Source organism: Xyrauchen texanus, chromosome 15, assembly GCF_025860055.1.
Source record: "Xyrauchen texanus isolate HMW12.3.18 chromosome 15, RBS_HiC_50CHRs, whole genome shotgun sequence".
In the NCBI taxonomy this organism is placed as follows: Eukaryota; Metazoa; Chordata; class Actinopteri; order Cypriniformes; family Catostomidae; genus Xyrauchen; species Xyrauchen texanus.
Window position 1 is genome coordinate 4,291,473 of NC_068290.1, and position 24,403 is coordinate 4,315,875.

The 24,403-nt window shown below is 37.0% G+C and overlaps 1 protein-coding gene across 1 annotated transcript in view; it reads right to left on the reverse strand.

The window, feature by feature from the left end:
- Window positions 1–1,838: 1,838 nt before the first annotated feature.
- LOC127656313 (inactive phospholipase C-like protein 2) overlaps window positions 1,839–24,403 on the reverse strand; it is a 72,651-nt gene continuing 50,086 nt past the window's right edge. The window contains exons 4-6 of the mRNA XM_052144582.1: window positions 18,208–18,283; window positions 5,954–6,063; window positions 1,839–3,416 (exon numbers count right to left, since the gene is read on the reverse strand). Coding sequence (XP_052000542.1) covers window positions 3,213–3,416; window positions 5,954–6,063; window positions 18,208–18,283 — 390 coding nt within the window. The 3' untranslated portion in view covers window positions 1,839–3,212. The remainder of the gene's footprint in view (window positions 3,417–5,953; window positions 6,064–18,207; window positions 18,284–24,403) is intronic.

Consider the following 24,403-nt stretch of genomic DNA (forward strand, 5'->3'; position numbering starts at 1 on the left):
ATTTTAACATGTTTAGCAGTGATTGGATGATGCTGGCCATTATTTTAAATCAGAATTATTATGCTAATTTTTTATGTACTGTCTGTAACATCTCAAAAACATGAATAACCAACACTCCTGAAAACAAATATTTTATGAAAAAAACAATTTCTATAGCTTGGTGTTATTTAAGATTTCACAATGTAGTATTGCTGTCCACATATGTGAACATACATTTTGCTGTAGACATTTATTGTGTTTTGCTTGTTTATTAGGCGCTGCCTACTAGTTACAAATCTAAAAGGAAATGGAAAATGCACACAGCAATCACGCGGAGGTCTCAGGAGGTTAAGTAAAAGGATTTGATTATTGCAATGATGCATCTGCTGTTATATTTCAGGTAAGACAAACAATAACTGTTCATCTGTTGCATATGTGAAAGGTGTGTGGCTCTCACAACACGTTCAGCTCTCTGAAGTACACAGTAATGACACCCAAAACAGATGATATAGACTCTGTACCTCTGTTTACTTTTCTGTCATTAGATGAATCACGCTTGGCTCTCGCTTATGAGCTTGCGTAACAGAAATCGTAATAATGCCTGCGATGAGACTCTCTGCTGTTATTACCCAATAGATCACTCTCCGACGGGTGAGTTTAATACACGACCTATTCGGAGAGATCTATAGCCGCCCCAGAGAGCCAGTAGAGATTTTTCACTCAATGGCGTGATGCTCACAGACTGAAGGCATTACTACTGATTAAACTACAGTTCATGGAAAGCAATGGAAAAGCCCCGGGGACAGATCTAGGTTTGTTGCTAGGGACACCTGGGAAGGTTTGACACGAAATGGGACACTGATACACGTGCCTTGAGTTTGTGTAATTAATCAGTCTGTCGTCTCTCAGCTGTGATGACACTTAATGCTGAAGTTGTTCGTTTAAAGCCGTTTAAAGCTATTTCCTAGCTTTAGTAGTGTAGTAGTAATACGAGCGATCACGGAGTGTATTGCAGAAATGAACATTAACATAAACTATTTTAATGTATTTATTTTATATATTTCAATTGAATTTCAATTGTAAAGTACTTTATGCTGCTTTTATTAAAAACCACTGTATTTTATAAAACAATTTTATATTATACAATTATTATTAATATAAATAATATATATTATTCTATTTTACAGAAATAAGAATTACTACTAATAATAATGGGACAACAAATCTATTACAAATGTATACATATATTTTATATACGGTAGTTTGCATGAGCAAATTAGTACTCTTAATTAGGGATCTTACTAAATACATTTATATTTACATTTCTGCATTTGGCAGATGCTTTTATCCAAAGCGACTTACAGTGCACTTATTACAGGGACAACCCCCCCGGAGCAACCTGGACTTAAGTGCCTTGCTCAAGGACACAATGGTGGTGGATGTGGGGATCGAACCAGTGACCTTCTGATTACCCATTATGTGCTTTAGCCCACTACAATACCACCACTCCTATATATCTATCTATATATATATAAAGCTCCCTTATTAAGGGTACTAATTTGCTTGTGCAGTCTAACAACTTGCGTGCACGTATTGGCATAATGTGGTTGATTTAGTAAGAAGAATTGCGCAAACAGCCACCCATACTGTATTTTTTAAGGAGACTTTTGAGTGTAGCAATGCCAAATGCTAGCAATGCAGCATTTGCGATTCACACTAAATATCACAGGTTTTTAAGTATACCGTTTAAAATGATTTAAAATGCAGCACATGTTTATTTTTGTGTGCAATAGGCATCAGACATCCTAAGACTTGAGAGAAACTCGACAAGAAACGGTTCAAGAATGTAATTAACGGTTTATTTCAGAGCATGGGGTCTAAACAGAGTCTTGGAAACTATCATCCACTCCTCACTGGTATAAATGGTTAACTATAGTTATAAATACACAATAACAGCACTGAAATTTATAAACAAACTGTTTCTTTTTTCATGTCCAGTTAATTCTCTGGTCACAACTTGTAAAATCCTATGAAAGCGGTTCACAAGATCCAACAGTAGTTTGGCACAATGAGAAGACCAACGGAATGAGCCAAAAAAACAAATACTGACAAACTAGAAGCGACTTGTCGGATTAAAAAAAAGGCAATGCAAGACAGATTTTTAGCAACATGGCAGAATCATATTTTAACAGTATTCATAAACTGCTTTGTTTCCAGGAATGGTTGAGAAGCTTAACCGTATTCGGTCTGCTCTCAAGGGCCACGTTCACAACACAGCAAAATTAAATTGCATGCCACTTGAGTGTTCAGCCCTGTTCTGCACTGAAAAATGTAGGTGGTGACAACAGCATTTACATTAAATTGTAGCTTGTAAATCGTGACATTTTAAATGCAGCTTTAAATGCAATCGTCACTCCTGAAACGTTACAGTGTGTGCATGTCCAAAGACACCTTTTGACACTTACCTATTGACATGTACAGTAGCTGCTGGTTATATCTAAAACTAGACTCTCTCGTATCACAAAGTGGCATACGCCCTCAAATTCCTCCTGAATCGACACAAATAATAATAATAATAATAATAAAAATAAAAATAAAAAACGGAAAGGGTCTGATCTTGTAAGATCCTTTCCGGACATATTTGTACAAGCAAATAATATATGAAATCTTTTAAAACATCAGTTTCTTTAAACAAAATAATCTCCATTAAAAGTTCACATAGCGAAAAAAAGGTAACAGATCTCCATATATATTTATTTATATATAACACACATACTATTTTGCAGACAGAACATTAATTAGTTCTTATTGTAAACAGCTTTCCTCTTTCCATTCACACTTGACATCCAGAATCTGGATCCAAATCCGAATTCTATTACATTCATGGCTCTAGTTCGAATTCCTCTTAATACTCTTAAAGTTTGTGCTTGTAGAAATGCCCTTAAGCGAGGTTTGGAACGGCCACCTGACCCTAGAGACCCGTGGCGTTAAGAAGAGACATGGGCGGGGGACAGGACACAGGAAGTAGAGAGGGCGGAGACAGAAACAGACCTTTGCTCCTCTCCTAAAAACACCCCTTTTCTGCAGATTTCTTTTGGAGGCATCCAGTGGGTGATGTGCTGAGCTTGTTCAAAATGTTCACAGATGCCTCTGCTTCTGGCGCTGGGATCAAGAAGCACAAAATGTGTGTGTGAGTTGGGGGGAGGGGGGGGATGGGGGTTAAGAAGGGTTCATCAGTTCTCCTCATCCGTGATGTACTCTTCGCTGACAGCTTTTTCGGGAATGGCATCTAGACTGTGCCGGCCCTTGGAGTCCGACCCTGTTGATGGCCCAGGCCCTCCTCCCTTCACCAAATTACAGGTGAGCGCAGCATAGTGGATCTGTTTCAGGTTTTCGAGCACTTCAGCTCGGGCATGTTTCAACAGATCGGCCTGGCCCTGAGAAGACAGCAAGGTAGACGTCAAAACAAGACAGCCACAAACGTCACCATATTTAAAAGACCCTGTGAAATCAAAACAAACGTTTTGCTGCTTTTAGTCCATATTAGCTTTAAGGTCATCTGTATGCTAGTGAACACTCCTGGGGGGAAAAAATGGGCTGAGCCCAAAATGGCAAAACATGAAGCTTTTATTGGTCTTAACCACAAATCATTGGTAAGGAAATTAGCAAGAATTGAACAAATAGATAAAGTAACTTAGCATGGGATAGTTTTTCCCTTTGATTTATTTAAATTCTTAAGCCTTGCGGTTAAACTTGTGGACAGCTTTTTACAGAAAGAAGAGCCAATGTTTTTCCACTCAATGTTGATGGCTTCAAACAGTTGACGCAGACCAGCTATGTGGTTTCTAACAGCAACCCCTGCATGATAATTCATTTGGAGCAGAGTTTCTCACTACCTTGGGACTCCACTGCATATTGTGGATCTCTACCTACTTTATCACTCCTGGTTTCATTTAGGAGCTTGTTATCAGTCCTTTGATGGGCTGCATCAGGTATGGCAGATCACCAACTAATGACTAATCTTTTAAGAAAAAACTAAAAAACATCCCAAATGATATTTTGGGAAAACTATGTAAACCCAGATATGTGTTAGTTTGAAATTTGTATCAAATATTTGAATCATTATCTAAATAAGTGAATTCCCTTGTTTCCAGCTTTTCCCCAAATAGTTCACTGCAGCAAATGGAGGAAGTGCACTAGGAGTGCATTTGATTCATTCTTGCTAATTTCCTGACCAATGATTAGTTGTGGCGACCATAAAAAGCTTTATGTTTTGCCATTTTGGGCTTGGCCCATTTCAAAAAAATGTTTTGCCTCCATTTGTTTTCAGAAGATATACATTTTTTATATCCGCTGTCTCTCATTTCTCGGGCTAAAGAGACAAAAAAAATGACAGCATATAAAGGTTGAAAAATCTTGTCCAATCATGTGCTTTCTAGAACAAGTACGCACACTCTTCCTACAACTGTTCAGCACGTCCGGCTGTGTTCTAACTGGTGCTTATTATACCTTCGCAGGGCACTTAAAAGGGAGCACAATCCATGCTATAGGGTCATTCCAAACAGAATTTCCTATAAGAATTGCTTAAAAGGTGAGTTCATACTGACCGTTATCACCTTTCGTCCATCTGAAGCTCTTACAGCGGAGGGTAAATGTCTTTCAAGGGAGTAGGGTATAGGATTGATCACTTCTGAATGGGACGCGCCAACAAAGTTGCTGGAGTTTACTTATATTTTTGTGCAGCCGGAGGTTTCTTGTGATATACAGCTCGAGTAAGTGTTCTTTATTCTTTATGCTTAGTGTATTGTGATTCAAAACATGGATATAGTATCTTTTACTTGCTTGTTTCTCAATCATCTGCATTGGACTTGCACAACGGCACCAGCCTCATCAAAAGCAAAGACCGTGATGTGTTGTGTGCATTTGTGGGATGGTTATGTATTAATGTTGTCAGTTAGATCATCGTTCGGTTCTCAAGTCTTCGGAAAAGCAGGTACTGTAAGTATTGAGATCGCTTCTCAAGTTTCTCCGGTAAGCGGCTCTGACCTAAGCAGCATGGTGTAAAGGGCGTATATGTGTGTGTGGCTGTAAACTAAAGCCTATTGGCTATTATTAAAAATGAGACTCAGTCACCATACATTGTATGGAAAATGTATGTGGCGGAAGTAAATGGTGATTGAGTCTAACGTTCTGCCTAGCATCTCCTTTTATGTTCCATTGAACAATGTCATACAAATTTCGAACAACATAATGTTGAGTCAATGATGACAGAATGTTCTTTTTTTTTAAATCCCTAACCAAAGTACGAGCAATAATCAAATTGTGGCTTGCCTTAGCAAACACCAGTAATGAAACAAAACAAAAACATTGCTGAACTACAGCGAATCCAATGTCATTTGTGTTCTATAGTATATGTGAGAGAATCTAGAATAATTGCTCTGTGATGGACCCCATTTCCATTTAGTAATTTTCAACGCAATGACTGTTTTCAATAACAGTGTTGTGTAATCACACATTCACCATTTAATTATCACTAATGCTCTTAAACTAAAGCAAATCGCCACCCTAGTGCTGTCTAATGGTGTGATGTCACTCAAATCGATTCTGTCCAGCTGACTCGGTTTCCCTGACAACGTCCATTCACAACATGGAGCAGTGCGTTCCATTTTAAATGACCTCTGTTTCTACATCTCTGTTTCTAAATTCTATTACAGACTCTTTGTTCTTGTATTTTTTTATTATTCCAGAAGAGGTTGCACATCCATGTATTTAATAGTCAGTGTCCCCAACCAAAACGGGCAAATAGGTTGGGAGACCATTAATATTCATCATGTATTCAAAAAGTTAATTTTGAAACATAACAGCACCTTAAATTGAAGAATGAAATAAAAATACATCTGAATTCTTTCTGAAAGGGGCCATTTAAAATGTTAACATCATTTTTCAACGGTGATAACTGTCTGTCTGAAATCACCTTCAGAATTGTGATGTTCCAGGTGAAGCTCTCCACAGATTTATGGAGTTTTCTTCCTTTGAGTCCCTCCTTCACTGCCATGACATGTAGATTCTCATGAAACTCCATTGCTGAAATGAAACATTTAGAGGTACAAATCAGAACTGGGCAATATATTATATAACAAATAATAATAACAATATATATATAATGATATAAAGTGAAATATTTAGTTAATTGTTGCTCAGTTATGTAAAATGTTTTTTTTTTTTCTATTTTCATTAGTTTTTCATTAGCATTTAGTATTTAATTATGCTCAATTTTGTATGATTTCTATTTTATATGCATTTATTTACATTGTATTCTTGTTCACTTTAATGTTGCCAGCCTTATTGATTTATACGCCATATAAATTCAAATATAAAAGCCAAAATAATTCTATATTATCAAAACAATTCTTTGTTTTGTTTACACTTAACAATAAGGTTGTATTAATTAACATTAGTTAAGATGAACTAACAATAAACAATACTTTTAATATTAAAAAATTATATTTTACAAATAATTCATGTACTTTTTAAAATGTGTATATGTTAACATTATGTAATGCATCATCAACAAACATGAACTAACAATGAACAGTTGTTTTTTTTATAATTTTTTATAAATGAACAATAACCAAGAAAATATTATGAAAAATAAACAATATGATTTTTTTTTTAATGATATCTTATTAATCCACTTTTCTCCCAATTTGGAATGCCAAGTCTCAGTTGCCTCCGCTTATGTGACCGTCAATCCGTGCATTTTATCAGGTGGCTCATTGTGCATGACACCGCGGAGACTCACAGCATGTGGAGGCTCATGCTACTCTCCGCAATCCACGCACAACTTACCACACGCCCCATTGAGAGCGAGAACCACTAATCGCGACCACGAGGAGGTTACCCCATGTGAATCTACCCTCCTTAGCAACCGGGCCAATTTGGTTGCTTAGGAGACCTGGCTGGAGTCACTCAGCACACCCTGGATTCGAACTCGTGACTCCAGAGGTGGTAGTCAGTGTCAATACTCGCTGAGCTACCCAGGCCACCCCAGTTCATGATATCTAATACATTTACTAATGTTTAACCAATATTTTTAATGCAGCTAGATACTTTTTTAAATGAGATATCTATATACTGTATATATAAAAATAGTATAATGATGCAGTATTAAGGAAACATAACGGATTAATTAAAAAGCATTACAAATATTGCTAATTTAAAGTGAATATTTCATAGATCACTCAGCCCTGGTTTCAATTCAATATTTAAATTTGCAGAAACTAGTCGTGCCTTTAATGCGTTTATAAAGTGCTTTGTTTTTTTGGTGACTTCAGTTACTAGGATCAAAGGAACGTGGCGCATGGTTCAAATAAACGCATTAACTTCCTGTCATCTCAGTATGCAAAAACACAATTTGTTTTATACTGTTGACTGGGATTAAAGCCTTGCAGAAATCAGGGCATGGTTTATTGTGTCCTATATCGCTGATCTTCCTTATTGTGTTTGTTTTTGTATGTCCACACCAGCAGCTGTTATGGAAGTTGTGGTAAATTGAGAGTCAACTTATTCCAAGCATTGCAACGAAAATGAGGACGGTAAACGCTAGTGACATGATGAATACAGAACACCGGTGTCTAATACACATTATAAATAGAGGAAGAGAGAGACATAGAGAAAATAGAGATGAGAAGATGCAAGATGTGTGGGCGCAGCAGACAGATATTCAGTCCTTTCAGAGAGCATTAGCATCAAGGCAAAGAACAATAGAAGAGATTTGTCGAGAACCTCACTGTTGCATTTCAAAAATTTTTTTTGCTTTCATTTCCATTGATCTGAAAAATGGATGCAGAGTAGGGATGGGTCATGATGATTGATTAGTCATCCAACAACTGACTATTCAGTTATGGAGGTTGACAATTTTCTTTTTTAGCGATGGTTTGCATGGAAAACCCTCTCAGAGAATTTATTAAATTCATTACAGCCATACATCTTTGGTTGCGTCATGACTCGCAATGTTTATTTGAGCATCTTACACTTATGACTGGCTCTGACCAGTGTCAGGTGGTTTCCTAAATAATAATTAGTTAACTGATTGTTTTTTTTTTATTATTGTCTTGCACCATGAGTGTCGTATTTATAAGATGACTTGACAAGTTAAAATGGTTCAAAGGTTAAAAATGCACTTTGAGACCCCTACATTCAGTCCCATTCTGTCGTGCTCCATTCAGCTTTATATAACAGAAATGTGCCGTGTGAACACCCACTAGCTAACATATCAGATCAGGTGAAACTGAAACAACATAATTATTCAGGTTGTTTTTAATACCAATTAGTTGATTTTGAAAATGTGTATTTTTGCACATCACTAAAAAAAGACACAAAAAAAAAAATCAGTGACCTCGTGTTGTGTGTTGACAAGAGTGTTGGGTGTAATTCAATTACTAAGTAATTAGTTAATGTAATCTGATTACTTTTTTATAAAAAAATGTGTGTAATGCATTGCATTTTAAATTATTGTAATCAGATTACAGTTACTGGCTTTCAATTTATTGTATTAATTTTAAGTACATTATAGGGTTATGCTTCTTTCTAATATATTCGTTATGTAGAATACAATAAAAATGGACCCGCAACGAGTCAGTGGGAAGGAGAAATGTGAGGTTATGGCTTGTGTGTAAAAATGAACAAGGAATAAATATAGACATTATTTTGAATTTGTTGAGCAGAAAGGTGTTTTAGAAAGTTACTTATTCCAATTAATTTGTATTGTGATTACATTTCCAATTAAGTAATTAGAAAAGTAATCTGATTACAATTTTAGAGAAATAATTAGTCATTTGTAGTAAATTACTATTTTTAAATACATTGTTATTATTATCGTGAATAAACTATTATGAAAACAAACAAGCAGTGAAAAATATATTTTCGATATTTAAAAGTAGGGATGCACCGTTCCGATATTTGGATCGGTATCGGCTCCGATACTGAAGCTTTTAGACGGACCGGGTATCGGTCCGACGAGCCAGATCCAAATCCGATACTGTGTGTTAGTCATGTTTGTTACTGTCAAGTGCAAAAAATTACATAAAAGAACCATTAAAACATAATTAAAGTAGTTTATATGTTGTTTATATCTCAGATGTAGATGATCAGTAGTTCGGTTCACTTATAATATGCATTTAGAACGGCACCGGAGGTGCATTTGACCAGAATTTGAATGAGAAGCGAATTAAACTACTGTGAACTTGCCTACAAACAGACACACTTACAGGACTTCCTGGAGAGTTCAGAATGTCAAAATAAAAGCCTGAGGGTTTCAAAGTTAAAGGTGCATGATTATATTATTATTTGTTTAAAAATTATAAGAATATTTAAGTTGAATGGGTTCCAAAAAATAACTGTGAATGAAAAGTGAGCTGATATCTTACAACTAAATTGAAAATAAGAGATCTGAAGTCCAGATACAAGTTTAAAAAATTTAGCAAAAAAATAAAACGCTTTTATACTTTTTTCTTTCTTTTAATTTTGCTGCTACATTATCCAGTATACTAGTTAATAATAAAGAGTTTATTCTTAATAAGCTATACATTTATATTGAAATAATGTGCAGTTATGTGTTTGTGTTTCTTTACATATTAAAGAGTTCTCTCAATTAGTTCCACACAATAATGTAAAGATATTCTAAAATTATTATGCAAAATACAACCCTGGTATCGGATCAGGATCGGTATCGGCCGATACTGAGATTTCCGATATCGGAATAGAAAAAGTGGTAACGGTGCATCACTATGTAAAATAAAATACGAATTTGCAAAATAACGAACAAAAAAACTGTAACTATAAATGTGCACTGCAACACAACCTAAAGCTAAATAAAACTACAGAGAAACTGACACAAGGTTTTTGTAAATTTCAGATGTGGCCTCTTGACTTTTGACAGCCAATTAGAAAAAAGGGAAAATCTGATAAACATGTAAAACAACCAACTGTAGTTTGCTTTTTTATGTGGCATTTAGGGGCTTGTAAATCTGAAAAGAAAAAAGTTCCCATGAAGCAAAAATTGCAAAATCCATGTCACATACTTCCTTGGCTGCATGTGCCAGCCAAACATCTGCCATTGAGATTAATTTACAGACCTCTCTCTCCAGGTGTATTACAACTCCTTGTTTGTATATTAGCAACAGTGTATTGGAGTAAATGCGCCTTCTGTTTACTTCCGTTGCGCTCTGCCCAGCTGTTTTTACACAAGAATGTATCCTGTTGAGGGAAATAAGTTCTTAGTGGTAACATCCTTCCAGAGATGTGCAAACTTAGGAGACGGAGTGATCTTGCCATTGCCTAGCAACCCTGTAAACCTTCGGCGGAATTCCGTAGCGACATCTCACTAAAAGGACATCACCGAAGTAAACGTCAGTCTCTAGATGTAGATCGCTGGCCAATGAGGCAACACAGAAGCTTGGGGAGACATACAAATAGAGCAATATTACTCAAGAGAGGAAAGCCAGTACCGGGAATAGCGCGAGCATATTTCAAGATGATTTGTATTCATTCTTGATGTTACTTTCACACTCTGTTAACCTCAGTGGTGGTGGGCTCTCGTGTTAGAAAGCCCCTTGGATTTGAAGGGCGGTAAGCAAGGAGAAGTGCTGTCAGTTTAATGATGCGTTATTGTGCCGAGGAAGGTGGCCAAAAGCAGGGGTTGCCTAGCAACATACTGTAGGCAGAGTTGGAAAACCCGGGCTGTCATTCTACATGCACAGTTCCCAGGAGGTGTGTCTGTGAATGCATGCGCTGTGACACAGTGCAGGCACCATGAAAAGAAGCCACGGCCCTTGACTGCACATATGGAGGCGGCAGTGTGCTTCCGAGGCCCCTGAGCATCACTTTGTAGCCCTTTATGTACTATAAATGACTTGGAGTTTGATGCACCGAATAGCCATGCTTTGTGGGCTGACTCTTGTGTTATCTGTCAACTGCAAAGACAAGAGTGACTGCAATGACAATAATGCAGTTAGCTATTTCCCCGTGAATCCATGCAGAAAAGACCCTACCAGCTTTCTTAACAACTAACCCATTATCCCTGAGCCTCTTTAACTACTACCCCAAATCACCCAACCAGCGAGACCAGCATCAAACCAGTACCAGTATTTTAAAATAGTGTCTCTGATGTAAAATCTATTTTCAATTTAATAAAAAAAAAGAACACGTTTTGCTTAATAGGCTATTCTAATGACAGATAGATATCGGAAGCTATATTTGTGCAGAGTTCCACACAAAGAGAAGTTTCGCCTCTCTAATTATTTACATTTAGTCCTTTAATGCGCCACTGCAACAGCCATCAAAGCGCCATTTGTTCACTGTCGGACGTCAAATCCTCTGCTGTGATCAATGTTCCTGTTTATAGGTTTATTTGTGAGGTGTTGTGTATCCTATATTTCACAAGTCATTCGGCAGATTCTGTCTGACACTGCCATAATAAATAGTTTAGCAGTACAAAAAGCAAACTCATCAAACTGTCGAATGCCATGATCTACATGATGCCCCCCCACAATATTTAGAATCTGACAGTGGTTTTGTGCAGCTATGTATAGAAGCTTTTCTTGTTTTTTTCTTTACTTTTGTGCGATAAGACTTTAAAGATATTTAGCCTATTTATTTGTTAAATATCTATTAGTTATCCTCTTAAAAGGGGTGCTTATCATTCATATGTCCTTATGAAACGCATCTGATTGAGTCACATGGAAATAATACAGCTACTGCAACACCAACAACAAAAATTCTTAGTATTTGAATTGTTTTCCAATACAAATATCAAGACTACATGACTTAATTCAAAGGGAAAACATACATATTTTTTGATCCCATTAGCACATTTCTTTCAAGTATAACGTTCACTAAAGTTCGCGCGCACCAACAAGCTCTGCAGAACTTTCAATTGGAATGAACGTGAGATTGACGCCAATGGAGCGGTTTTCCTGCCGGAGATAGTAGGCAGGGGCGAAGAGCCTACCCCCGTGCAGGACGGGACTCAAGTTCAGTCAGTTCAGTCCATAGCATGCTCCTCTCAACATTTATTTAAAGATTAGTTTTTTTAAAGAAAGAAAAAAACACTGTGTGTATCCATAGTGTTTTACATTTCTTTGGATCATTTGATAAAATCCCACTTGAAACTGCTCAAACACACATTACTCCTGTAGACACTTATTGGAAAATAGCAAACGCCTGTCAGAGTAATGGCGGCCCGGCAACAGCTGCTAAGACAGGATTGGCCAGAAACGCTTTTATGGCAGGGCTTAGCGAAGGGTCAATTTTGTCACATTTCTCTAAAATCAAGACTTAATATCTTATACCAATTTTCCTATTTTAAGTCAAGTCAAGTCACTTTTGTTTAAAGAATGTTTTGATGTTTTTGCTGGAAAGCAAGACAAAAATATCAAATAAGAAAAATGTTTGCAGTGCAAATATACATGGGTTCCTTTAGTCGACTAATAGCACATTCAATGCATCAACTAATCAAGTATGAGAGTTTTGCACATCCCTACATTTTATCTGCAATTTCTGTATTACAGAGTTGTCATGTCAGACATAACTTCAATAAACATATCTTTCTTAAAAAAAAAGTTGGGGTTATCACAGCAAAATGCAACATCAGAATAGCAATTTATATAGAATCGGCAACTAAATATCATTGTATTATCGAATCGGGAGGTCTGTGGCAATTCCTAGCCCTACTGTTATGAATAGTGTCTGTAATGGCAACATACAATTATCTATTTACAAGTACACCATATCTGTACTGGTAAATAGCATATCTCAGAACTATCAAAATAAAGTAGATGTAGATTGGTGTCAGTCTGTTTGATACCAACGTCCTTTGAGCTTATTAATACATGTACACATATTTACCTATTGCATTTGCAATATAGGTCTCTAAGATGATTGCATACATACAAATTGGGCATTGAAATGTGTTTGCAATTTACCACTAACACGCCGGAATATATGAAAAATAAACTTGGTGTAAATATGTGCAAACTCTTCACCGTGCCTTTGCAGAATATAGAGTCGAGTATAAAACAAACATAAGATTGCACGTTTTATTTACAAATTGAATTTGATGATGTCAGACTAAAGTGTTTTACACAGAAAAAAGAATTGAATTAATATTTTTGTTCCTAGTAAAAAATCTATCTTGGCCCTAAACACACTTAAAAGAATTTTTTAAAAATTACAAGAGATGCAAAATTACATTTCAATTAGATGTAAAGTAGATTTATGCTAACAACAATCAAATAAGATAGTCAATGGGGTGCAAAAAATGCTCTTTCATAGAATGTATTAGAAAAAGTATTAATATCTTAATAAAAAAAATATTTCTCCGGTATATTGATCTGGTTTAAAGGATTTCTTAGACACAATCTAAGAAATGACTTTGAACAGCATCATTTAACTTATACGTGCATTTACAGCCTATAACATGCTACTATAACATGCCTGGATGGCAATATGCATATGGAAATTATATGCAGATGAGGTTATGAGAAGTTAAAAGGGGTTGTTAGCTCTATATATGGCTATTTCGGCGAGGAGACGGGGTGGGGAATAAAGCTTTTATTTATTTATTAAGATTGTTGCTTATCAGAGTGCACTGGTAAAAGCCAAGACAGACTATGTGACATCAGCTATCTTTTATGGCAGACAGTACAATATGCGTCTTAAGATTTTGGTCACAACTGACAGTGTTGTGTCACTTTCTGGCATCTTCGTTGACATGCAAAACCGAAATGGAACCGTGCAAGCCCTTGTGCAATATAGTCGGAGTGTCTTAAGTTTCTTGTGGCTGGTTTAAAGAGTTTGTGGATTGCTCATTCTTCAGAGCGAAAACAAGGTCATTTTATCATAGTATGATCGTAACGAGAAGGGAACGCTATATATGTTGCATATTATTGCCAAACTACTAACATTTGTACTAAGCTTGTCTCTCTATATCTGTTTCTGTAATATAGACACCATCAATTGCTGTGCTTTTATTTGTTCTTTATCAAATGGTTGTCGTAGGAGCAGTCAAACTGTCCAAATTTTGTCAGAGGCTTCCAGATTCATCAGCAGTCTGTAAATATACCACACTGATGCGATTAAAAGACTAAGATGAAATAAATATTTTATGCATTTTGTCAGATGACAAAAGCAAGGCCAAAATCATAGTGTCCCACTTGCAGTGGCCAGTTTTGACAAATTATTTAGGATTGTCAATGCCAGAGTTTTCCACTGGATTCTATGGGGGGATGGCAAAGTATTGACCCACTTTTCCAATTCTGTTAGCTTGATCTCATACAACTCCCATTGGAATAGCATTAGACGACAGACCAGCAGTACATTTTCTACCTCAAATCTACTTCACATAGCACAAGTAATGTAAGCGGGCTGTTCTTTGCAATTAACTCGTTCTTTTGTGGATGTAAAACACTTCTAACCCAGATTAATGTGCAGAAACAGATGTAATTGAGCCATTTGAGGGTTAATTTGACCTAAAGTGAATTTAGTGCTTTCAAAACATTCCTGTTTGCTTGAAACATTGGCTCAACCAATGGCATGAATTTGGGGCTGGACTTTTTGTTTGGCTGACCTATAGAAGGTTAAAGCGAGTGGCTCAGAAATTACACACTTCACCTTTTAGGGAGGCAAGAAACCTCAGAGACTGGTTTATAGTGTTTGCTTCAAATTAGACAAAGCCACTCTGTGTTAGCTTGTGCTTGGACACAAGATGATGAATATTTTATGTGGCTAGAGTCTGGAAATCAGGAAAATGCATTGTGGTTTTGTCTCACTTCTAATGAAAGATATTAAACAGCATTAAAAGTGATGAAAACAACAACGTGTTGCATAAGCATAATAAAAGTAAAATGTGAAATGTTTGCGTGATAAGTTGAACGGATGATGTGAATGGTGCATGACTTTGTAAATGTCACAGCTTTTATAATTGATCGCACAGAATTAACGTGTTAAATCGACAGCCCTAGTAAAAATACTCACTTTTACACAAGTATAGACACAAGACATAAACAATACATGCGTTAACATGATTTTAGTGTGATAAAATCACTTACTAACCTTTTCTGTGTAAAGTTGTAGCATATTTAAACAACAGCTCAAATAAAACACACATTTGAACAGAAGAATTAATGTAAGTGCTTTTATAAAATTATAAGCTTCAAATTTCGGCCTTTAAACCCTCCAAAATGTGGCCTCATTCACTTCCATTGTAACAATATAAAGCTGTTTTGGCATCATGAGTGTGGCCATAAAACATTTTTAATTTCGCAGATCAGAGGACATGAACCGATCTGAATCTCAGAGTTGCCATCTCGTTATTACAATAATTCCGACATGATGTGAACGCATCATAAGGTCACATCCACAAACACATCCACATTTTCGGTTTCTTCATTTGTTTGCCAAAGTATGCAGTAATGGAGAGCATTTTCGTAAGTATCTTTTCAGTGGAGGAAACTGTGGTTCAAGAGTGTATTAAAGATGTAAAAGGAACAAAATAAATGCTTTTCAAACCATAGTATAATCGTATCCAGAGCCTTGAGTGGTTTACTGTGAGACTGGCAGGTGATCAGTGCTGTGGTCTGGCTGTGTTTATTTTATTGATCTCGTCTGATGGAGTCTTGGCACAGGAAGCTGTTAGAGTTCATTATGTGTTCTCTCGATTAACAATTATCACTGGCGTGCACAAATGCTAACACTACCGCTTGTTTTGTGTGTCAATCACTTCAATATCACACGTGTCATTTCCGGTCCTTGATTTCCTAAATTAGCAAATAAATCTTGATGCACTGGAGTCAAAATATTTATCACAACATTTATGTCCTTTTATATGTACTTGTACATAAATGTGTTATTACCTTTAACGGTTGAGGCTGCTGGCGTTTTGGTTATTTTTACTTGATGCCACCAGTGTCAAGTGTAAGAATGAATACAATTACGAGTTCTACGAAGATGTGAACGCTTTTTACAAATCAGAATCTCATAATTACAGTAATTTACATTTATGCATTTGGCAGACGCTTTTATCCAAAGTAACTTACAGTGCACTTATTACAGGGACAATCCCCCCGGAGCAACCTGGAGTTAAGAGCCTTGCTCAAGGACACAATGGTGGTGGCTGTGGGGATCAAACCAGTGACCTTTTGATTAACAGTTATGTGCTTTAGATCACTACATCACCACCACTCCACTGTAATGCCAACATAACTGTAGGTTGACCGTGAACGCACCAACAAATCCACACTAATATGTTTTTTGGGGGTTATTTTAAAGCACGATTTAGCTATGTTTATTGAGGTTTTTGAAAACACCCTCCATTACCACATACTTTGGAAAACAATGATGTTAGGACACACAAACACAAAAAAAGAGCTTTAACCTGTTGATACGCAATTCCCCACACGCGGTGGCGACGTCACTCTGCTTATGTTTAATATATAATTTACCATCTATAAATGTAATGAATGCTTCAATTATACATCTTTTCAAAGGTCTAAGGGTCCAACATTGATATCCGATCTCTGTTTCACGATAGCAATGCTCCAGAATCAGCAATTTAGTTATTTATGTCGTACAAACGAAATCATGCAATATCAAAACGGGACTTCATACCTTTATTATGAAAACGCGATCGCCAGATGAATCCCGTTCGCCACACTTGGGTCAGTCATCCATGACAAGTGTTCATTGAAAAACATCCAATAGCACTTTGTCCATAAAAGTGATAAATCTGAGAAATATTGATATATTCTCCATTGTTTACATAAGATCTCGTCTGGAAGAATTACCCTTCGTCATCATTCTTCAACAAACTCTGCACCCATTTTTTTGAACCCAGGTGTGGGTTAGAGCTACTTTGACTTATAAAAAGCACTCAAATATTTTGAGTTTAGTTAGACAAATTGTCCATAAATGGAGATGATTTAGTACTATGGGTACTCTCCCTAGAAGTGGCCGTCCAGCCAAGATGACTCAACGGGCACACCACAGAATGCTCAATGAGGTAAACAAGAACCTTAGTGAGACAGATAAAGACTTGAGGAAATCATTGGAACTGGTTAACATCTCTGTTTATGAGTCAACTATATGGAAAACATTAAAAAGTCATGGGGGCTATGGCAGGACACAACAAATACATTGCCCGTTACTTTGTATTGCCAGTCTCACTTTCCACAAAAGGTTAGTATGTGAATGTATCACACTAAAATCATGTTCACATGTATATTGTTTAAATCTTGATGCTATACATTGCATTTTGACATTTACGGATTTTTGCTGGGACGAGTCAAAATTACTTTTTGTAGTAATCAACATTGTGCCACAAATTCTATTGATTGAGCTCAATTTAACTTTTATAGAACCCAGAATATTCCTTTAATTAACCTAACTGTAAGCTGGCTGTTTGAGCTTGCTAAGCAACATAACAACTTACCACAACAATATAGTATATGCACCCACATGATTTATACATTTAAATGTCTCTTTTCTAGATAAAATAATTTATTCTTTCATCTGATCTGATTTTTCAGATCAGAAGCAAACTATATATGAGGCCTCTTTACTTCAAAAAAACAAATCAATGCAATTTCAAAAGGGCACAGATGCACCTTAAAATTACACAAATGCTTGATAAAACAGACCGCCACCTTTCTTCTGCATTTAGTGCTTCTCTTTCATTTCAAAGCAAATGCAATCAAGGCTGATCTTCGGCAACTGCGTCATGCAGCTGCTGGAGTCACCATTGATTGTGGGGCTTTGAGAAGCCGTAGATGTTTACCATTTTACTGCCCGGTTAATTAAGACAACAGAGAACCACTGACACTATTGAGAGTCAAAAAAACACTTGAATGGCGTTTGAAAAGCAGGACATCACACGGGTTAAGAGAAAAGCTTGTGCAATTAGCTTTACGTAACAAAACATGGCATTATTCATTTATTCTCTTTGAGCTGTTTTAGTATGAACACACTCATGTTTTTGGTGTTCTATTTTAGAGGGAACTGCGATCGAAGGGACGTGTCGATCCGATGTGTTCCAGGAAAAATCTCTCCCTGGTGGAACACAGTCTCTTTACTCTCTCTCTCGCTCTCTCACACACACACACAACACACACACACACACTCGCTTTTTATCACCATCCTGATCCATACATACTCCCTTACATTGTTTTCTCTTACCTGCTTTCTGGACTTGCAGTATTCTGTCGTACACACCATCAGAGTTCTCAAGCAGCGTTTGACTTGTCTGGATCATCTGGGAAACACAGGATAAAGAGACACATAATGGACATCAATGCGGTTACTGTAGTAACTTGACGATTACACCTGTATGTAACCTGGATGTCAAAGATACTTGTGTAAACTCAATGGCCATATTCCGTACAGAGGGTAAAATATTATTTGGACACTTAAGCCACACAAAAAACATTTAAATAATTAATAGATAAGACATATATAGAGGACAATACAGTTGTGGCACATTTGTGCATTGTATTTCAGTACAAACTTCATGTTTGCTCAGCAGATGGCTTAAACAGCTGGTCAGAAGTTTACATACACCTTAGCCAAATACATTTAAACTCAGTTTTTAAAAATTCCTGACATTTAAATCTAGAAAACGTTCCCTGTCTTAGGTCAGATGCCGCGGAGGATAGCTTGAAGCCTCCACACGTGCTATGTCTCCACGGTAACGCTCAATAAGCTGAGTGATAAGATGCATGGGTTGACGGACTCGGATGCAGAGGCCACTAAGATTTGTCCTCCACCACCTGGATTGAGGCAGTCCCTATGCCTCCACAAGGACTTAGAGCGAATTGGGTATTGGGCAGTACAAATTGGGGCGAAAAAATTATATTTGAAATGAGAAAAGGATTTATTTCAGCATTTATTTCATTCATCACATTCCCAGTTGGTCAGAAGTGTATATACAATTTATTTGTAGTTTTGCCTTTAAATTGTTTAACTTGTGTCAAATGTTTTGGGTTGCCTTCCATAAGCTTCTCACACTAAGTTGCTGGAATTTTGGCCCATTCCTCCAGACAAAACTGTTGTAACTGAGTCAGGATTGTAGGCCTCTTTGCTCGTACACACTTTTTCAGCTATGCCCTTTGTGATGGCCACTCCAACACCTTCACTTTGTTGTCTTTAAGCCATTTTACCACAACTTTGGAGGTATGCTTGGGGTCATTGTCCATTTGGAAGATGCATTTGTGACCAAGCTTTAACTTCTTGGCTGATGTCTTGAGATGTTGCTTCAATATATCCACATAATTTTCCTTCCTCATGATGCCATCTATTTTATGAAGTGCACCAGTCCCTCCTGCAGCTATGCACCCCCACAACATGATGCTGCCACCCCCATGCATCAGGGTTGGGATGGTTTTCTTTGGCTTGCCTCACCCTTTTTCCTCCAAACATAACAATGGTCATTATGGCCAGACAGATTCATTTTTGTTTCATCAGAGGACATTACTCCAAAAAATAATCTCTTTGTACCCAAGTGCACTTGCAAACTGTAGTCTGGCTTTTTATGGTGGTTTTAGAGCAGTGGCTTCCTCCTTGCTAAGAAGCATTTCAAGTTATGTTGATATAGGACTTGTTTTACTGTGGATATAGATACTTTCTACCTGTTTCCTCCAGCATCTTCACAAGGTCCTTTGCTGTTGTTCTGGGATTGATTTGCACTTTTTGCACCAAACTACGTTCATCTCTAGGAGACTCCTTCCTGAGTGGTATAATGGCTGTGTGATCCCATGGTTTTTATACTTGCAGACTATTGTTTGTACAGATGAACATGGTACCTTCAAGTCTTTGGAAATTGCTCCCTAGGGTGAACCAGTCATATGGAGGTCCACAATTTATTGTCTGATGTCTTGGCTGATTTCTAGGGCTGCCCCCTGATTGTCGACCAAACTTAATCGATAAGAAGAGTCTTGATCAACCAAGTTTTGTTTGGTCTGTTGGTCCAACGACCAAACAAAACGCTCGTAGGACGCTAGGTGTTACTATGGTGTAATTTTCGTTAAGCAGGGTTAGGGTTAAGCCTACACAATAAAGGAATACACCTTGATTTCAAACTTTGAACTTTATTTTTTATTTATTTTAACAAACAATTAAAATGAAACTGGAAAAAAAAAATCTTCTTTTTGACAGTTGTCAACATCTCTCTGGCAAAGAAATTACTTCATCTGTGCATTCTCTACCGGACGGGTATTTCGTTGTTCGGGAAAATACATAATGTGTGTGAATAAATTTGTTTTGTTCCTTCCTTCACAATATATATATATATATATATATATATATATATATATATATATATATATATATACATAGCAATATCCAATTACATCGGCAACCCCTTGGCTGAAGGATCGGTGAATATTCCTGCTTTAGTGATTTTGCATTGAAAATTAATTTAAGAAACAAAAAACTTAAATCAAATACATTTCCAAATGAAATGCAAAAGCAATTTTCTTTATTATATATATATATATATATAGTAACCACCTTTCAATTTCAATTAAATTTACCATCAGGCAAGTATCCTCTAAACATGCAGTTGGAAAATTAAAGACAAATACAATTATAAATGTAAACATTATAATGATGATAACAAATCACTGAAATATAAATCATGGTTGGAGGTGAACATGTTTTTGTATTATTTTATGTTTTAATCACAGGTGTATAGGCTGCAAAGTTGTGGTCACAATAAACTGCTCTGTGGAAATAAAGCAAACTGAACTCAAACTGAACCTGTCCATAACATTTTTCAAAAGTACACCTCCAATTGACTCGAACTAGCCAATTAGCCTATCAGAAGCTAATTGGCTAATTGCCTAAAGGATTGACATAATTTTCTGGAACTTTCCAAGCTGCTTAAAGGCACAGTTAACTTAGTGTATGTAAACTTCTGACCCACTGGAATTGTGATATTGTTAATTAAAAGTGAAACAATCTGTCTGTAAACAATTGTTGGAAAAATTAGATGTCCTAAATGACTTTCCAAATCTATAGTTTGCTAATATGAAATCTGTGGAGTGGTTAACAAATGTGGCAGTGGTTTTAACGACTTCAACCTAAGTGTGTTTAAACTTCGAAAACACGTCACACAGTTCTAGGAGGTAATAGCAGCCAATCATTTTGATGACAGGCTTTGTTTGCATAATTTCCAAAAAAACTGATTAACATTTCAGATACTATGTATTGATATTGATGATTTTCTCTGAGTGAATTATGTATTCACATGCCATGTTGAGACAAAATCGCATTGCTTTTTTTCATCCTCATCTACAGTATATACCTGTATAAATTATGAAATAATATATTCGGTAAACATATTTCATCATAGTTTATGCTCTTTTCGAATAACAAATTCATCCACCTCAAGCGAGTGTATATGTTTTTTATGCACATTCTGGGGATTTTTCACATCTTGGTATCTGTATGCAGCATTTTCTATGCAATATCCCAAAATTTGCATACAACTATGTGGATGGAAACCTAGCTATTTTCATTCACAGCTGCTTTATATTTAAATTATGCATATTGTAGATTGTTTTATACACAAAATTATGTGGTATTTGCTTGCCACAATTAATGTTGCGCTATCATCGTCTACGGAAAGCAAGTGATAAACAGAATTTTGTTAAAAAGAGATGTTTGTGTAAATCTTCTGTTAATCATAGCAGCAGTAATTCATCAAATATGATCAAATGACAGAGGAGAGGATTCTGACTAGGAGTATATCCACATGTGCTCTGCAGTTGTGCAAACTTTGGGTTTTTTAAAGAGTCAAAAATGGCTCAGAATAGAAAAGTTAGTTCTGAGAAAAACTTGATATTTTGTTATCAAATGTAATGACATTTAGACATGGTTTAAAGGGATAGTTCACCAATTTTTTTTTTATGTACTTACACTTAAGTTCTTAAATTCTCTGTGGAATACAAAAGTAGATGTTTGGTAATATGTTAGTCTCAGTCACCATTAACTAACTTTCCCATTCAATGAAAGTGAATGGTGACTGACGCTTTCATTTTGTCAAACATCTTGTGTCTTCCAAAGAAAAAAAGGGTTTGTAATGATTTGAGTGCGAGTATTGGACAAAATGTCATTTTTGGTTACTAAAGTGTGTGACAAAAAATGTCCAAATATTTTTGTGGGCCACTGTATAACATAATGTTCACGACGTGGTTAGAAGCATAAGACAATACAAAAGAGGAACTACAAAAAAGGAAGTATTGGTTTATTGCATGTGCATTCACAGCTCGATTAATGAGTAAAGTCACACCAGGACAGATATTGTGTAATATAAACTCAGCAAAAAAAGAAACGCCCCTTTTTCAGGACACTGTATTTTAAAGATAATTTTGTAAAAACCCAAATAACTTTACAGATCTTTATTGTAAAGTGTTTAAACAATGTTTTCCATGCTTGATCAATGAACCATAAACAATTAATGAACATGCACCTGTGGAACGGTCGTTAAGACACTAAAAGCTCACAGACGGTAGACAATTAAGGTTATAAAAATAAGTTATAAAAATTTAGGACACTAAAGAGACCTTACTATTGACTTTGAAAAACACCAAAAGAAAGATTCCCCGGGTCCCTGCTCATCTGCGTGAACGTGCCTTATGCATGCTGCGTGGAGGCATGAGGACTGCAGATGTGGCCAGGGCAATAAATTGTCCGTACTGTGAGACACCTAAGACAGTGCTACAGGGAGACAGAAAGGATAGCTGATCATCCTCACATTGGCAGACCACGTGTAACAACACCTGCACAGGATCAGTACATCTGAATATCAACCCGCGGGACAGGTACAGGATGGTCTCAACTGCCCGATTTTAACCAGGAACACACAATTTCTCCATCAGTGCTCCAAGTGTCCGCAATAGGCTGAGAGAGGCTGGACTGAGGGCTTGTAGGACTGTTGTAAGGCAGATCCTTACCAGGACATCACCAGCAACAATGTCACCTATGGGCACAAACCCACCTTCACTGGACCAGACAGGACTGGCAAAAAGTGCTCTTCACTGAAGAGTCGGGATTTTGTCTCACCAGTTTATTGTCAAAGGAATGAGCGTTACACCAAGGCCTGTACTCTGGAGCAGGATCAATTTGGAGTTGAAGGGTCCATCATGGTCTGGGGCGGTGTGTCACAGCATCATCGGACTGAGCTTGTTGTTATTGTAGGCAATCTCAACGCTGTGCATTACAGGGAAGACATCCTCCTCCCTCATGTGGTCATCTGGTATTTCTAGGCAGTTTAGAGGTTTTCAAATAGTCAGTGGACTTTTGCTTATTTTCGTTTGTTTGGCACCACATTTTGTTTTGCAGGCTTAACTATATTGTGTTTTCTTGCCTGCAGGGATTAGTGTTGATCCTGTGCTCAGAGTTGCGCTTAGTAAGTATGGCTTTATTTGATTTGCAGGGATTTATTGATAATCACACTTTAGAAATTTTTGAAAAATGCAGAAAAGATGACTTGTTGCTAATTGCTGATCATTATCAGATTCCTATTTCAAGACTATTAAGAGTGTTATTATGGAAAGGTTGGTGGAGCAAAATTAGTTTGAAGAGTCTGACACTGACGGAGTTGAGAGGCCTGCTTAGTACTGACGCACAGCTTTCTGGCATTGGTACACCTGTCGAAGTGGGGCGTAAGATAAGTACAGAGGCTGAGGTGGAGTCCGAGGCCAGAGCTGTCTTGCCGCCCTTCTATGCTTCTTCTCCTGAAAATTCGCATAGCCCGTATTCAAATGGAGGCGCAAGAAAAGGCACGATCATATCAGGCTGAGTTGGATCTACGACTTGAAATTCGCAGGTTGGAGATCGAGGCTGAAAAGCACATAAAGTTGCGACAGATTGAGCATGAGGCAATGAAAGTTGCTGGCTCAGCTGGGCAGCAAAGTCCCATGGGTGTCTCTAATGTTGGTCCGGTGGTTGAGCCATCATATGCCACCTTTGATGTCAGTAAGCATATCGCTTTAGTGCCTCAATTCATGGAAATGGAGGTCGACACATATTTCAGCTCGTTTGAGCGTATTGTGTCCTCCCTTCGTTGGCTGAAAAATGTATGGTCCCTGTTGCTTTAGTGCAGGTTGATTGGAAAGGCTCAGGAAGTCTGTTCCACTCTGTCTTTAGAGGACAGCTTACAGTATGACATCGTTAAAGCTGCCGTTCTCCGTGAATATGAGCTTGTACCTGAAGCATACGGACAGCGGTTCCAGAACCATAAAAAAGTCTCTAACCAGACTTCTGTTGAGTTTGCCAGAGAAAAAGGCCTCCTGTTTGATAAATGGTGTTCCGCGAGTAAAGTAGCCGATTTTACTTTGCTGCGAGAGTTAATTTTGCTGGAAGAATTTAAAAG